The sequence below is a fragment of the Trichomycterus rosablanca genome, chromosome 9 (assembly GCF_030014385.1).
Source record: "Trichomycterus rosablanca isolate fTriRos1 chromosome 9, fTriRos1.hap1, whole genome shotgun sequence".
NCBI lineage: Eukaryota > Metazoa > Chordata > Actinopteri > Siluriformes > Trichomycteridae > Trichomycterus > Trichomycterus rosablanca.
The window spans coordinates 30,092,905-30,109,321 of record NC_085996.1 but is presented as its reverse complement, the minus strand read 5'-3'; the positions used below and the strand labels follow the sequence as shown (position 1 = coordinate 30,109,321).

The 16,417-nt window shown below is 39.0% G+C and overlaps 1 protein-coding gene across 1 annotated transcript; it reads right to left on the bottom strand.

Annotated features, from left to right (window-relative positions):
* Positions 1-2,941: 2,941 nt before the first annotated feature.
* On the bottom strand, positions 2,942-16,206 carry rd3l (RD3 like). Its single transcript, XM_063001352.1, has 5 exons — positions 16,175-16,206; positions 12,824-12,875; positions 9,587-9,640; positions 4,787-5,092; positions 2,942-3,561 (listed from the first exon to the last, which is right to left on the bottom strand). The coding sequence occupies exons 3-5, from the start codon at positions 9,619-9,621 to the stop codon at positions 3,192-3,194; spliced, it is 711 nt and encodes a 236-aa protein (XP_062857422.1). The 5' UTR covers positions 9,622-9,640; positions 12,824-12,875; positions 16,175-16,206; the 3' UTR covers positions 2,942-3,191.
* Positions 16,207-16,417: the final 211 nt, after the last annotated feature.

Sequence of the window (16,417 nt, the reverse complement as noted above, 5' to 3'; positions counted from 1 at the left end):
GTCTGATACAATAACTACGCCTTATCCCACCTAAAGCACCGCTGATCTACAATGTTTGCTGATGGAGAAATTCTAACCTACAATCTGACATTTACTGCCTAGTATGTGAGTGAATAAAACTCCCTTACAGTTTTCTCTTGTCCCAGCAGTTTTTAACATAAGTACATTTAGCATAAAATGTGTTCACCATTTTAATTGTAACATTTCACTTAAAAATCCTTGTTTTCTATAACATTTTCACAGATTTTTTTAATGCGATTAATCGCGATTAACTATATGAAATTCTGAGATTAATCGCGATTAAAAATTTTAATCGTTTGACAGCCCTAGTTGATACACAACTTAAATACATACAACTGCTGTATTGTACTACTGTGACTGTATTACTTGCATCTTTGCACGATATTGCAATTTGCACAAGATTTTGCATTATATCTCTGCTGCTATAAAACAATCCTACGCTGCTAACTGCATATCAGAATATGTTTTCCTACCTCACATACCATTTACTCAGTACCATGTACTGACCAACACTTGTCTCTAGTCTTGTCTTTCTTAATTACTTTTTAGATTAGAAATGTCTTTTGTATTTATTTTAGTCCTTTTTGTATTTATTGTACTGTGTATTTTATTGTCTTGCACTTTTTGTTCTATGTTGCACCCTGGTCCTGGAGGAATGTTGTTTTGTTTCAATATGTACTTGTATATAGCTGAAATGACAATAAAGCGTCTCTTGATATAGACTGATCAAAATTGAAAATGCTTTAATTTCGCTCCTTTCCTCTAAAATATTATTTTTCATTACAAACCATGCAATCTGCATTAATAATTTAAGTAAAAAGAAAGTCTTTAAAGAAAATCACTCCTCCCCTTTTCACTTTATAATTTAATTAATTATATCAATTTCATTCATTTATATAAATTAATGATCATTATGATCTATTTGTGAAGAGTCCCTAATTCTTTGGGTGTGTTTGAAAACCTAGTGAGCGCTCTACATAAACAGCATTTTACGTCATCCTACGCACGCTCCCGAGAAGGAGGCTGTTCGAAATCCTAGATGCCTTAATATGCACAGTATAACACTAGTAAGGTATCTTTTTTTTTAATGCATTTTTCTCCCCATTTTTCTCCCGATTTAGCGCATCCAATTTGTCTTCCGCTGCTGACAGACTCCAGATTTGCATCCGAGGAGAGCACGCCGCTGCCTGCTCCTTCTTTACACGTGTACAGCCCTCCTCTTTTTGTCCGCGCTTCCTGCACGGGCGTCTCTTCTGCCAATCAGGGTCCTTGCACAGCGTATGAAGACCCACCCACCCACATATAGTCCGGTTCCCACAATTTGTATCTGCTGCAGGCGCTGCCAATTATTCCCGCCAGATGGCGCCCAACCTCTGTGCTGGTGCATCAGCGGAATATCCTGCTGCGCCACCTGGGCGCCTTACTAGTAAGGTATCTTAAAATTGAAATGGTATTTTGACTCAAGAACGAGTGAGCATCCAATGCTGCCTTAGCGGTGAAGGCAATCCCAGCATTCAGTGTGGCACAACTTTTCTCACAGAAAAATAAAAAACATGGCGGACGGTGCGGTTATTTTCAAATGTAAATAAATTATTATTGATTAGTTGACATGCTAGCGTGTTGTGCCACCCCATCCCATTGGTTTGAATGGCATGAGGCTAACTGTGTTAGCTTAGTTAGTGAAAAGTAATGCGTTCGAATAACCTGCCTTATAAGTCAATGACTTATTAGAATCCCCTCTACTTAGGCAGCCGCCTATGTAGACAGTAAGACAGCAAGGCAGCTTACTAGGTTTTTGAACACAACAACCTTTTTTGATGTTAAATCCAATTGTTACTTTTTATATTTTTTTCCTATTTTGCAAAACACACAAATGCACACATATGCACACATGCACACACACCATTTTATGGACGACAGTAAAACTAATTTTAAACGCATCATTTACATCAATTATTGAACCTCTTTTTAACTTCTTTTTTCTGATCTTCTTCCATTAACTAATTTTCTTTCTTTTCTGGTGATCATTTTGTATTTTTTTAATGGGAATGTGTGAATGTGAATGTGTTCCTTATTTATTTATTTAGTTGGTTAATTAGTGTAAGGTGCAAGGACAACAGAAGGAAAATATCTAACAGTTAGTTGGTTAGTTTTATCCTTTTAAACGTATTCCTTCTGAAGCCCCCCCCCCCCCCTTTCTTTTTTCTTTGTACTTGACCTAACATATTTTCCTGTCTTCAGTTAAATCTGAACCTCCACTCTTCTTTTTTCTTTTCATTTTCTCATTTATTTTTCTACCCTAGTAACTTTTCTTCTTTGGTGCTTCAGTCTACCTTTCTTCTTCCTTCTTTCGGTTTCCCCTTATTTCTTAAAAGGTTCACTGTCTGCCATGCTTGCACACTCTTGTTTTTACATATTTAATCAATTTTTTCATAAATTTTTAAATAAATAAATAAATAATTTGTAATGCGTTAAAATTCTTGAAACAAAAAACATAAAACTATAAGCAAAAAAAATAAATGTGTGTGTTTTTTTGCTGTTTTTAAATTTAATTTACATTTAAAGCCTTAAGCAGACACTGTTAACCAAATAAACGTTTAAGGTTTAGGGGCCTTGCTCAAGTATGGTATCCTAGCTTCAGTGGGGCTTTAACCAACAACCTTTCAATTACTTGTTAGTAATAGGGCAGTTGTAGCCTAGCGGTTAAGGCACTGGACTAGTAAGCGGAAGGTCACTGGTTCAAGCCTTACCACTGCCAGGTTGCTGCTGTTGGGCCCTTGAGAAAGGCACCTAACCCTCAATTGCTTAGACAATATACTGTCACAGTTATGTAAGTCGCTTTGGATAAAGGCGTCTGTCAAAAATGTAAATGTCAATGTAGTACCACTTCCAATAAAAGTCAAAAATCTCCAATCACTGCTCTTTGTTTTTATTAGCATTTTGCACACTGGTTTACATATTTGAAATAGACATTTAATGTGTCTCTTAAATGAACATAATACTATTTTTTATGCTTAAAGTATGAATCAAAATAATTTGTTCCAGTCCTGATTTAGGATTGAAACCATGATCTGTTTTGCCGCAGGAGTTCTGGGTTTGTGTTCAGGAAAAGATTCTACACGTTGGAAAGACAGAGGGGTCACCATGTTTCTCTGAGCTTGCTTTGGCCTTTACAGAGTATTGCTGTAGGCCTTGGGCTCATCAGAGGGGTATGAGTGACAGAAGGGAAGAGAGGCCCTTTGTCCAGTGAAGGAGTAGACATAATGCAAATGCTTGTCCACATAGCTGGAGATGGTGGGGATCTCCTGTCTTTCCTCGTCCTGCCCGTCATGTGAAGGCAAAGCAGTTGATGATCTTTTAGTCGGCTGGCCACAGATGTTGCTGTCTGCTGGAGGTGGGGAAACAGGAAGCAGCATTCTTGAAGGGTTTGGAAATTTGTGTACCTCTTGCTGTCCACTAATGAAGTCCCTCACGACCTGTTTGAAGACGTAAACAAGCTCCCAGGGAAGGACAGCGTTGTGAGCCAAAATCTCACGAAACCTTAACCATCAATTAGAAGCACACACAATGTTATTAAAAATTAATCACAAACACAGGAACTCATACCTTCATTACATACAGTGTAATCTAATATTTAACCACTTTTGTTCTTGTGAGTTCCCTTTGACCTGTACTAATTTAAAAAGAAAAACACAGTTCTGCAACATGTTATGTACACCGATCAGGCATAATATTATGACCAGCTCCTTTCTACACTCACTGTCCATTTTATTAGCTCCACTTACCATATAGAAGCACTTTGCACTACAATTACTGACTGTAGTCCATCTGTTTCTCTACATAGTTTTTAGCCTGCTTTCACCCTGTTCTTCAATGGTCAGGACCCCCACAGGACCACCACAGAGCAGGTATTATTTGGGTGGTGGATCATTCTCAGCACTGCAGTGACACTGTCATGGTGGTGGTGTGTTAGTGTGTGTTGTGCTGGTATAAGTGGATAAGACACAGCAATGCTGCTGCAGTTTTTAAACACCTCACTGTCACTGAGGGACTGAGAATAGTCCACCAACTAAAAATATCCAGCCAACATTGCCCCACGGGCAGCATCCTGTGACCACTGATGAAGGTCTAGAAGATGATCAACTTAAACAGCAGCAAAGGAAAAGCGATAGTCTCTGACTTTACATCTACAAGGTGAATTAACTAGGTAGGAGTGTCTAATAGAGTGGACAGTGAGTGGACACGGTCTCTAAAAACTCCAGCAGTGCTGCTGTGTCTGATCCACTCATACCAGCACAACACACACTAACACACAACAACCATGTCATTGTCACTGCAGTGCTGAGATCATCCACTACCTAAATAATACCTGCTCTGTGATGGTCCTGTGGGGGTTCTGACCATTGAAGAACAGAGTGAAAGCAGGTTAAAAAGGTATGTAGAGAAAGAGATGGACTACAGTCAGTAATTGTAGAACTACAAATTGCTTCTGTATGGTAAGTGGAGCTGATAAAATGGACAGTGTGTGCAGAAACCAGGAGGTGGTTTTAATGTTATGGCTGATCGGTGTATGTGGTGTTTAAATACGTTTTCTGCTTTTATATTTGTTACACATGCTTTTATTTATGCTTATTAATATGTGTAAAATTAAGAGACATTATGTGTGCAAATTTGAAGTACGTAGATATATGCACTAAGGGTATTTTAAATAACAAAAACAAAAGTGGTTTGAATGGTTATTTGCCCTGAATGTAGAGGTGCATACCTGAAGAGTACAGCCCAGACGTGTGATGGAGGAATGCGCCCACAGAGCCGTTCTAACTGCCTGCATTCAGAGGCTGGCATCAGTGTAAGCAAACCGGGTGCGTTGAAGTGGCGACGACATCTCAGATTTCCATGGCAGGACTGATGTTGTAGCTCTTCCTCCAGAACCAAGCACTCTCTCTGCTCAAACTGCCAGAGAAGCTCCTGTAGCAACATGTGACCAGGACTACCAGGGGCAACACAGCCTGGTCTGTGCTCATCTTCATGATGAGACAAATTCATCCACCCAGGAAATGGCTCTTTCGGACTATAAAGGGAAACAGAAATAAAGAAATTAACAACTAAGTTTTAAAGCAGTTCATACCATGGGTTCAGAGACTGATTCTACATCACTTGGTGTTGGGTAGAAAATGCCCTGGACAGAGTGCCAATCCATCACAGGGCCTTGAACACCTATTCAGTCACTTACCTACCAACCTAGGAACAAAAAACCTACTGGCAGGTTTTTTGGTCCTTGGGGGGCATACTCTTACAGTTACATAATGGTTGAACATGAGGTTCAAACCCAGGCCTGGAGAACCCCATAGCTGTGCATCACCCACACTTCCTTCTGTGCCACTGTGATGACTTGGTTTGGAAATTCTTTTTTATTGGGATACATATAAAGTATTTAATTGCAGGTTAGTCTAATAACTTCTCTTTGAATGTTACCATGACAACCAGCAATAATGTGTTGAGTAAATTTCTGTTACAATTGTTGCTCCACCGTGATCTGACTGGTAGTGCAAATGCTGTATAGCAATGTGGGTACTGGAGACCTGGGTTTGATCCTTGCTTCGGCTCACTGTATGTGAGAAGTTTTGAGTGGTTTTCTGTGTCTGTGTGGGTTCCCCCTCAGGTACTCACACCTCCCAAAAAACACCAGTTGGCCACTCCAAAATACCCCATTGTGAAAACCACTGAGTAAATGTGTGAGAGCTTGGTTCTCTGCAACAGACTGGCACTCTGTCCAGGTTGCACCCCAGATTTTGACATTAACTGTGGCAAGGGTTACCTGTATGTCATGTGATGACATTTAAGGATTGTTAGAAACTTTTTGGAAGCATCATGCAGTCTGTTTTTGGGTTGATCTTGCTAGGAGAGCCTTGTATTAAATTTTCTTCACTTGTAAATTATTTTTCCAGACAATGAAAGGGCTGATTTCTAATATCTATCTATCTATCTATCTTTTTTTTTTTTTTTTTTAATGCATTTTCTCCCCATTTCCTCCTGATTTAGTGCACTCAATTTTGTCTTCCACTGCTGAGAGATACCAGATTGCATCCATGGAGAGCACGTCGCTGTACGCGCCTCTTCCAACACGTGTACAGCCCTCCTCTTCTCGCCCCTGCTTTCTGCACAGGCGTCTCTTCCACCAATCAGGGTCCTTCACAGCGTATGAACTCCCAAACCCACACATAGCCCCAACACAGAGTTTCGAACCGAGAAGTTCAGAAACTCAGTGCTGGTGTGCTAGCAACATATCCTGCTGCGCCACCTGGGTGCCCCCTATCTATCTATCTTTTAATGCTGTGTTTACTCTTGTGAGTTACATTCACGGCAGGAAAGGTTTATGTGGGTGCTTTGTATCCGTTAGGTAGTCTCTGATATTATATGTGTATTCCTAATTTAGTGATTGCAATGAAGTTCAAAAGCTTTTCTGCTTGCCATGATGATACCACTCACTTCAACAATGAAGAGTTAACACTAAATGTCTTGGCTTTAAATAAAACTGTAATGTGGTGCACCTGAGCCACATTTTAGGCAGTTAAGTAGTAATAAATGTGGGGGTAAACTTTTTTCTCAAAAGAATTTGCATTTCTATACAACGGCAATTCTTCCTTACAATATATTAACTTTATTATTTTGTTATATTACCTCGAGCTCGTAATATTGTTAAAACGAAGATCACATGTCCTATGTTTAAATTAGGGCTGGCTCGATACCACTTTTTTATGTCCGATACCGATACATGACTGTGTACCATTGGTAATTACTCTGAGTTCTAACCATTGCATATGAAATAAAAATACCTATTCATCTGTTGTGATTTCTTGACCCTATAAATGTTGTCCATTCTGTCAGAGAGCTTATCTTCCCAGTCCTTTCTATTTAATTAAATTGTTTGTACATCCTTAGGATAGCCTTTTAATGGAATAGACATCTAATGGAAAAATAACTTCAGGTCCTTTACATCATCTTACATAATTCTAAGAGTACCCATGGCAATTCAGTTCCAACCATGCACAATTCACTGAGACCAAGCTAAAAAGCAGTGCTCTTACCTTTGAGCATCTGTATAGGTCCTGTATGTCATTATAATCTTACAAATTAAATATTTTTCTGTGATTTAAAACAAGTTTACAAATTTTAGTTCTTATACATTTATTACAGGTTTTATAAAAAATATCTTGTAACATAGCCTCATAATTCCTTATGAATTCCTTGATCATTACTGACTACAGCTGGTAACTTTTGATAAGATAAGATAAGATAAGATAATCCTTTATTAGTCCCACAATGGGGAAATTCACATTGTTGCAGCAGCAAAGGGATAGTACAGCACTCAGTACAAAAAATAGACAATAAAAAATAAAAATAGTACAATGTATAACAATAATAATAAAAAGTCAGAAAAACTCTGAAAAATATTTACAAATATTTACAAATAACTGCACGTGAGAATATTGCACATTGTAATAGTTACACATGGGGAAAAAATTGCACATTTTAATGAATAATAATTTAAAGTGTGTGTGTGATCTATCTGGAGCAGTGCTGGTTGTATAATCTAACAGCAGCAGGAAAGAAGGACCTGCGGTACCGCTCCTTCCCACATTTAGGGTGAAGCAGTCTATCACTGAAGGAGCTGCCCAGTGCTGCCAGAGTCTCATGCATGGGGTGGGAGTCATTCTCCAGCATTGATGCCAGCTTGGCTAACATCCTTCTGTCTCCCACCACCTGCACTGGGTCTAAGGGGCTCCACAGGACAGAGCCGGCCCTCTTAATAAGTTTGTTCAGTCTCTTCCTGTCCGCTGTAGAGATGCTACTGCCCCAGCATACCACTCCGTAAAAGATGGCTGATGCCACCACTGTATCAAAGAAAAAGCCCACTAATGTGAGCCCATATTAACAGTCTTGGATTGACAGCACCCACTAAGCCATTGGCATTTCATTCGGAATGTCTATGGAGCTCTGTACAAATCTGAAACAGCAGAGCACAGACCTTAACAAGTAATAACAGATGGAGTGATTTCTAAGAAGCTTTATGTCCCAAAATGAACTGTACATACTTTTGTATGCAACAATAAGCACATAGTACATGGATTAACAGTCTTTCAGGGTTGGAATTAAAACCCAAACTGCCACCTTGTTCTAAGAATTTTTTGGGGGATATTTATGGGAATTCAGTAATCACCAAAACAGGTCTGACATGAATTAAAAACTGCTGAAACACAGGTCTTACTGTCCACTGTCAAACAAGTTTATACCACTATGAGCTTAGAGGTTGGTATGCAAAAAAGTCCCCCTGATCCTGAATCATTGAGCTTTGTGCTTGGACTCTCCCAGGACCACTACAGAGTAGGTACTATTTGGGTGGTGGGTCATTCTCAGCACTGCAGTGACAATGACATGGTGGTGTGTTAGTGTGTGTTGTGCTGGTATGAGTGGATAAGACACAGCAGTGCTGATGAAGTTTTTAAACACCTCACTGTCACTGCTGGACTGAGAATAGTCCACCAACCTAAAATATACAGCCAACAGCACCCCATGGTCAGTGACCACTGATGAAGGTCTAGAAGATGACCAACTCAAACAGCAGCAATAGATGAGCGATCGTCTCTGACTTTACATCTACAAGGTGGACCTACTAGGCTGGAGTGTCTAATAGAGTGGACAGTGAGTGGACAAGGTATTTAAAAACTCCAGCAGCGCTGCTGTGTCTGATCCACTCATACCAGCACAACATACACTAACACACCACCACCATGTCATTATCACTGCAGTGCTGAGATTGATCCACCACCCAAATAATACCTGCGGTGTGGTCCTTTGGGGGTCCTGACCATTGAAGAACAGGGTGAAAGCAGGTTAAAAAAGTATGTAGAGAAACAGATGGACTACAGTCAGTAATTGTAGAACTACAAAGTGCTCCTATATGGTAAGTGGAGCTGATAAAATGGACAGTGAGTGTACAAACAACAAGGTGGTTTTAATGTTATGGCTGATCAGTGTATATCATTTTTGACCCAGCAGATTGGTAGGTGTTGCACCCACAAGACAATGAGCTTGGAGCGTAACTAAGGTTTTTCCAGCTACCAGTAAAACATAGATAGGGTGACATTTATTTGACAGTGAGCAAAGCTGCAAACTAGAAGAGCAAAAATAGGATTAGAAATGAGACAGAAAAAGACATGAACACAGCACAAAGTGAAAAGGTTGCAGTGAGAACATGAAGAGAAGAAAATACTAAAGTAATGTACATGTGCTTTCTTCAAGCTGTTCATTATAAAAAATCCACTGAGAACTGGATCAATAACGTATTGTGATGGTATCAAGCTTAAATAAAATCAGCTATATTCCCTTGCCTTCTTTTCACTTATAAATTATAGTATAAAGGACCACAGACACAGTGATGTCATTGGACCATTTTGTCTGGCTTTTTCTAGCAAATGGTTTAAAGAAAAAAAAAAGCATTTTTAAAAGAATTAAACAAAATGTAAACAGAATTCCTAGGATAAGAAAAATAAGATATGGTCACCTGGTTGAATGATGTCCAGGATAGCGTGACTCCATGTGGTAACTCTTGTGGCTCCTGGAAGATTGAAGAAGATTAATGTAACTAAGAAAGACAAATGAAGTGAGACCTTAATGTACTAAATATAAGGGATTTAATCGTTGAGAGAAAATGACAGTGAGAGAGGCAGTGAGAGAGGCAGTGTGACTGATTTTCCAGCCTACAGAAAACTGCCTTCTATGTCTCTGCTCTGATAACCAACCTCCACTGACCCCGTTTCAGTTCCACACAGACACACACACTTACTTTTTGTATTATATAATTAACACAGTAATAAACAATGCCTTGAAGACATATTTAACCCTTAATCCATAGATTTCACAAATTTAATTCCTGTTGTTTATTGCTTTAGTCAATTTACCTTTGTCAGCTAGTAAAGCCAGTAGAGGTTTTCCCATAGTACTAGTCAGCATTGCAAAATGATATAGAGCAACTTACACTGATCAGCCATAACATTAAAACCACTTCCTTGTTTCTACACTCACTGTCCATTTTATTAGCTCCACTTACCATATAGAAGCACTTTGAAGTTCTACAATTCCTGATTGTAGTCCATCTGTTTCTCTACATACTTTTTTAACCTCCTTTTACTCTTTTCTTCAATGGTTAGGACCCCCACAGATCACGTATTATTTAGATGGTGGATCATTCTCAGCACTGCAGTGACAATGACATGGTGCTGGTGTGTTAGTGTGTGTTGTGCTGGTATGAGTGGAACAGATACAGCAGCGCTGCTGGAGTTTTTAAATACCGTGTCCACTCACTGTCCACTCTATTAGACACTCTTACCTAGTAGGTCCACCTTAAAGTCAGAGACGATCGCTCATCTATTGCTGCTGTTTGAGTTGGTCATCTTCTAGACCTTCATCAGTGAACACAGGACGCTGCCCGCGGGACGCTGTTGGCTGGATATATTTTTGGTGGGTGGACTATTCTCAGTCCAGCAGTGACAGTGAGGTGTTTAAAAACTCCATCAGCATTGCTGTCTTATCCACTCATACCAACACAACACACACTAACACACCACCACCATGTCAGTGTCACTGCAGTGCTGAGAATGATCCACCACCCAAATAATATCTACTCTGTAGTGGTACTGTGGGGGTCCTGACCATTGAAGAACAGAGAGGTTAAAGGGAGGTTAAAAAATATGTAGAGAAACAGATGGACTACAGTCAGTAATTGTAGAACTACAAAGTGCTCCTATATGGTAAGTGGGGCTGATAAAATGGACAGTGAGTGTAGAAACAACAAGGTGGTTTTAATGTTATGGCTGATCGGTGTATACTACACATAGAAATGTAGTTAGATAGGGATTGTGTTCTTTAGATTAATGTGCTGCTAACCTAACTTTCCAGGTTTTTATTAAAATCATTTTATGTTTTGTACCGTTTGTTTCCTGACACTAATGAGACTCTCCATGACACAATGCTATAACTACCATATTTTGCTAAGTGAATGCTGTATACCACTCGGAAATTAGGCAAAAATTTTCCACTTTAGTCTCCTTAGACCACACAGGTAAGCAGAAAAAGCAAGATTAATTACCACTTGCTTCTTGCCACTAGGACTACATTATTTGGATTCGGATTGCAGCACAGACTGCAATGTAATAAGCTACATTACATGCACAATTTCCGACGACAGTAAATCGGCTAAGTGCTTTACGACAAAGCTTAAATACATAAAAAACAGAAATGATGTGAACAGTTGGTAGCCATATGGAGGCTCTTGTGTGGCCTGATTGCCTTCATGTCCTCTGAGACCCAGAATTAGTCTAAAGCACTTGGTACTGGTTCTGTTAGGGACTGGGTCATGCTTTAGCTTACCATCCTTATCATCTAAACAAAGTGGGTCTTCACGTCCATCTGTGCTAAGAATTCACATATGACCTATTTTTCAATTCACAATCTTAATGTTAAATGAATAGGTATTCAGCAGAAAATAATGTGTTTTAATTAAATAAGAATGTAAGGTTGGATGTCCTATTTAAAGTGTAATAAAAATTAAATAGATTTGGGGAAAGGGATTCAATCACCATATTAAAAAAATACATATGTGGGCACTTTGGTGACCCAGCAACCTAATCCACTGACCCACAAACCTGAGATCAGAATTTGAATCTCAGCTGTGCTATCGACCGGCTCACAACCTTGAGATCAGAATTTGAATCTCAGCTGTGTTATCAACTGACCAGACACAAAGACACAATTGGCTGTGTCTCTTTGAAGTGATGGTAAAAGGGATTCCTTATTACTGCTAATATTGAGGCCTCTGCTCAATGCTCAACTGAGGCAATACTGCTCGCTGTGTAGACCCTTCCTGACAGGTAAAAAGAAGCGGTTGACACTTGCACAAGCATTGGACGGGGAGTGTGTTAGGTACAACCCTACTTGGTCAGAGTAGGAGTCTACAAAAGTGAAGAAACGATACATCTGGATATGTGGTACACATGCAGTCGCTGGCCACATCTTTTTACAAAGTTGGCAGAATCTTTTATACAATTTTATACAAGTAATTGTATACACATGTTAGCATTACGTACAATAGAAACACCTTAACTAAATAATTAAATGGGATGCTCACATCCTTTTGGCCATGTAGTGTAGACTGTGGTTTTATATGTATTAAATCCTACTAGGATTAATTAATTCAGTCTTTCTGTGCCCACGTAACATTTTCATGAAATAATTTTAATATAATTTTATCCCTGAACTTTGATCCATTATAATATTAGTGTATTTACATCAGAGAAAAACTGTTATGCAACATGCAGTTTACACTAGAACGGATTAACCTTTCATTCTATTATTACACTGCATTTTGTTAATTGCTGTCACAAAGTATTGAATTCAACAGCAGTTAATGGACCAGTTTATTTACTACCAGTACTAGTAAATACATTTGTGTTACTGTGCCTGTTTTCACATTAGATTTTGAATGAACATTTACAAATTTAATTGGTGGATTGCACTGTCGCCTCACAGCAAGAAGGGCATGGGCTCGATTTCCAGGTGGAGCGGTCTGGTCCCTTCTGTGTGCCGTTCACATGTTCTCTCCGTATCTTAGGGGGTGTTTCTTTCAGGAGTTCCAGTTTCCACCCACAGTCCAAAGACATGCAGTGAGGTTAATTGGAGTTACTAACATTACCCTGGGTGTGATTGTGTGTACTACGTGTTTGTTCTGTGATGGACTGGTTACCTGTCCAGGGTGTTTCCTGCTTTTCACCCAGTGAATTAAGCCCACTGCGACCCTGAATAAGATGAAGACAAAGAATGAATGAATGAATGAACATTGTGGCTAGGCCTCCACTGGGTGGCACGGTGGCTCAGTGGGTAGGACTGTCGCCTCACAGCAAGAAGGTCCTGGGTTCGATTCCCAGGTGGAGCAGTTTGGGTCCTTTCTGTGTGGAGTTTGCATGTTCTCTTGTGGGGTTTCCTCCCACAAGTGAAATTTTCTTGTTTCTTTCCTTTACCAAGCAGATTTAGACATATTGTCAAAAGAATCATAATACATTTTTTTTATTCCATTAAGTTTTTTTCTTATTTTTTCTTTTGAGGGAAAACGTATGAATTTCAATCATTCTGTTCTAGAAAATAACAGTAGCAGAATATTTGAAATTCCAAGACTTATATGACATTTATATCCCATACAAGTGTGTGTGAAAATCTTAGATTGTATATATAATCTGTTTTCCTTGGAACTTCTTTTACATTCTGCCTGCTTCTATTACACTGAAATGATCTGACAGTGTCCTCTCTTGGAGCAGGGTATTAAAAGTGTAACGTGACTGATGTGTCGCCGATGTTCCTCAAGGCCAGCAGTGTTCTTGCTGTTCTTACATATTTCTCTGTGTGTATTTTATTGACTCATCTATCGTGCTGGGGTAAATATTCTGGCATTTACTTTACATTATAGTACCAAAAGTATGTGGACACCTGACTATGAACTTGTTGGACATCCATTTCAAAAACTTTGGCCACAAATATGATGTTGCAAAACCCCTTATATCCTGTGTTTGTGCCTATAACTGCTTTGACTCATCTAAGATTTTGGAGTGTGTCTATGGGATTTGTGTCATTACAGGGTCAGATCATGATGTTATATGCAATTATTGTTCCAGATTTATACCAAAGGTGTTCACTGTTAGGTTCTGGTCTCTGTGAAGGTCACTGGATTTCTTCCACACCAAACTAGTCAAATCATGTCTTTACTGACCTTAGCTTGCACACATAGACACAGTTATTCTGGAAGATAACATAAAAAAGCCTTCCCTAAAATACAATTTTATATATGCCCCCTTACCCACACACACCTGTTAGCAATGGGTGTGGCTAAAACACCAAAACTCAATAATTATTAAAAGATTTATGATGGGCAGACGACCTATCTGAGGTGTTTCTTGCCTTTCGCCCACTGACTCATACCCACTGCGACAATGACCAGGATGAAGCAGTGGTAAAACAGACAATAAATGAATTAGTGATTTTATAAATTATCCAGACTTCTGTCTTCTCTGGGATTCTTTATCAATGTGAAAGCTGGACAGTAAAAAAGCAGAACAGAAAGAAAATAATGCTGCCTTTGCACTTTGGTGCTGGCAAGACTGTTAAGAGTACCATGAATGGGAAAGACATGATGTGATGTAATATGGCATAACAATATAAATGAAGATTATTAGAAGGACAGGACTCTGGATGAAAAGAAAACCTTTTCATGTCCAAGTATGACAATATTGACTGTGTGGATGTGTCAGACTTCATTTTAATTATAGCTGACAGTGTGTATGCAGAGGACATTGGTGTCATTGCAAGAAGAAGGGACAGGCACTATGAGACACATGCCTAATAGCCTTATTCTTACACCAGGGTACAGCTTTTACTTATAATGGGACAATAATAGGACCTGAATTACTGTATTATCAATTAGGTGTGTTTGGTTGATTGGTGTATTTTTATGATAATTGTTGAAAATGATGATTCTTTAGAAGGGAACTTCAATTATTATCTGATAGTTTTAAACTATTGAGACCAGCAAAGTTTTCTTCAGTAATTATTTAAACCTGTGGAGCATAATACATATAATCAAAACAATACCATAGTCATCAGTGTAAATCATTTACATTAAATGTTAACATTATTGAGGGTCCCCAAAGCAGGCAACAGCCACCAAAGTCACTGCTCTACAGGACACTGAGCCATAGTGGACGATTTGTACAACCAGATTCGATAACATTTCATCATAATACAGACACGTCTAAACTACGACCCACCGGCCATTTGCTGCTCATTATAATTTTTAAAAAGGCAAGGTATTTAGAAATTAAACTTAAGTTGGCCCGCTGCTAAGCAGGTTTTAAAAAAAAACTGCTTGAACTGTTGCTTGAACTCTGGGTGTCACGATCAATTCGCAATCTTCTTTCCCCCAAACACAAAACATTAACGTTACACCTACATTAACATTCCCGAGTTTTTGGATAAACATGGTGGCTCCAAATAAACGAAAACTAGACCGTAAATGCAGAAGATTTCAGGTGTGCTGGAAAAATGATTTCAGAGGGAAGTGTGTATATTAATCATCTCATTAGAAAATTATTATAATTTACATTCTTCTAAACTTTTTAAACAAAATCTTAGTTTACACAACACAAGATAGATAATTAGTCCCTCAAATAAAAAAGTGTAATTGTTGGTGATCAAGTAGTTCTATTATATTTTTTTGTTTTATAACAATAGTCTTTGGGCCGTGTTTTTTACTCCATCTGGCCCCAACAAGAAAAGTTTGGACACCCATGACCTAATACCATGCACTGCATTCTTTTATTCTAGCTGTTGGGTGAGTTAGATGAGACGACTGACAGCTGTCATTCACGCTCTGCTTTGCGTAGCGTATACGTGTAAAAGTCTGGGCTGACCTTTCTGTAGGTACAGTGAAGGCTTTCCTAAGGCAAAGAGATCCAGACTTTAGTGTCTACATGTCCATCTGACTCCGAAGGTAAAATTTTAGCTGACACAAGGGAATCCAAATAACTCAGTCTGTCTAGGGCAAGGCAAGAACCCATTAGTAAATGTGTGTGGTCTTTAAGCTTTTAGGCAGCATGGGTTGCCCCCATACCTACAAGATTTGGAAAATGAGCCCATCAACCAAAAAATGAAATCTGATGATTGAGACGACCACAGCATTTAATCATACCATTCAGTAACCCTTTTCTGTACTTGAGGATACAGTTATTTTTAAGTGGGTAGCACTATCGCCTCACAGCAAGAAGGTCCTGGGTTCGATCCCCAGGTGGGGCGGTCCGGGTCCTTTCTGTGTGGAGTTTGCATGTTCTCCCCGTGTCTGCGTGGGTTTACTTCGGGTGCTCCGGTTTCCTCCCACAGTCCAAAGACATGCAAGTGAGGTGAATTGGAGATACTAAATTGTCCATGATTGTGTTCGATATAACCTTGTGAACTGATGAATCTTGTGTAATGAGTAACTACCGTTCCTGTCATGAATGTAACCAAAAGTGTAAAACATGATGTTAAAATCCTAATAAACAAACAAACAAACCTTTTTGCAAGACTCTTCTGTTCTGGCCATCATGTAAACCTGCTCAATGGTCATCATCTTCCTCCATGAGGAAACTCCATAAGAGTTTTCTGATGCACTTGTTCCAATCTTCTACCTTCCACCATAGTCTTCAGTATTTTTCCAATGTAGTCTCCAGTATTTCTTCAATGTTCATCATCACTTTCATTTTCCTGCATTTTTACAGAATATTATATTCCTTTGTGCAGTCTGGATATACCACAC

Coding starts and splice junctions, on each gene's coding strand:
- rd3l (XM_063001352.1), bottom strand. CDS start 9,621: ATGGAGTCACGCTATCCTGGACATCATTCAACCAG. Junction 5,093..9,586: donor CCTGGACATCATTCAACCAG/GTGACCATATCT, acceptor TTCCCTTTATAG/TCCGAAAGAGCCATTTCCTG. Junction 3,562..4,786: donor GTCTGGGCTGTACTCTTCAG/GTATGCACCTCT, acceptor TTGATGGTTAAG/GTTTCGTGAGATTTTGGCTC.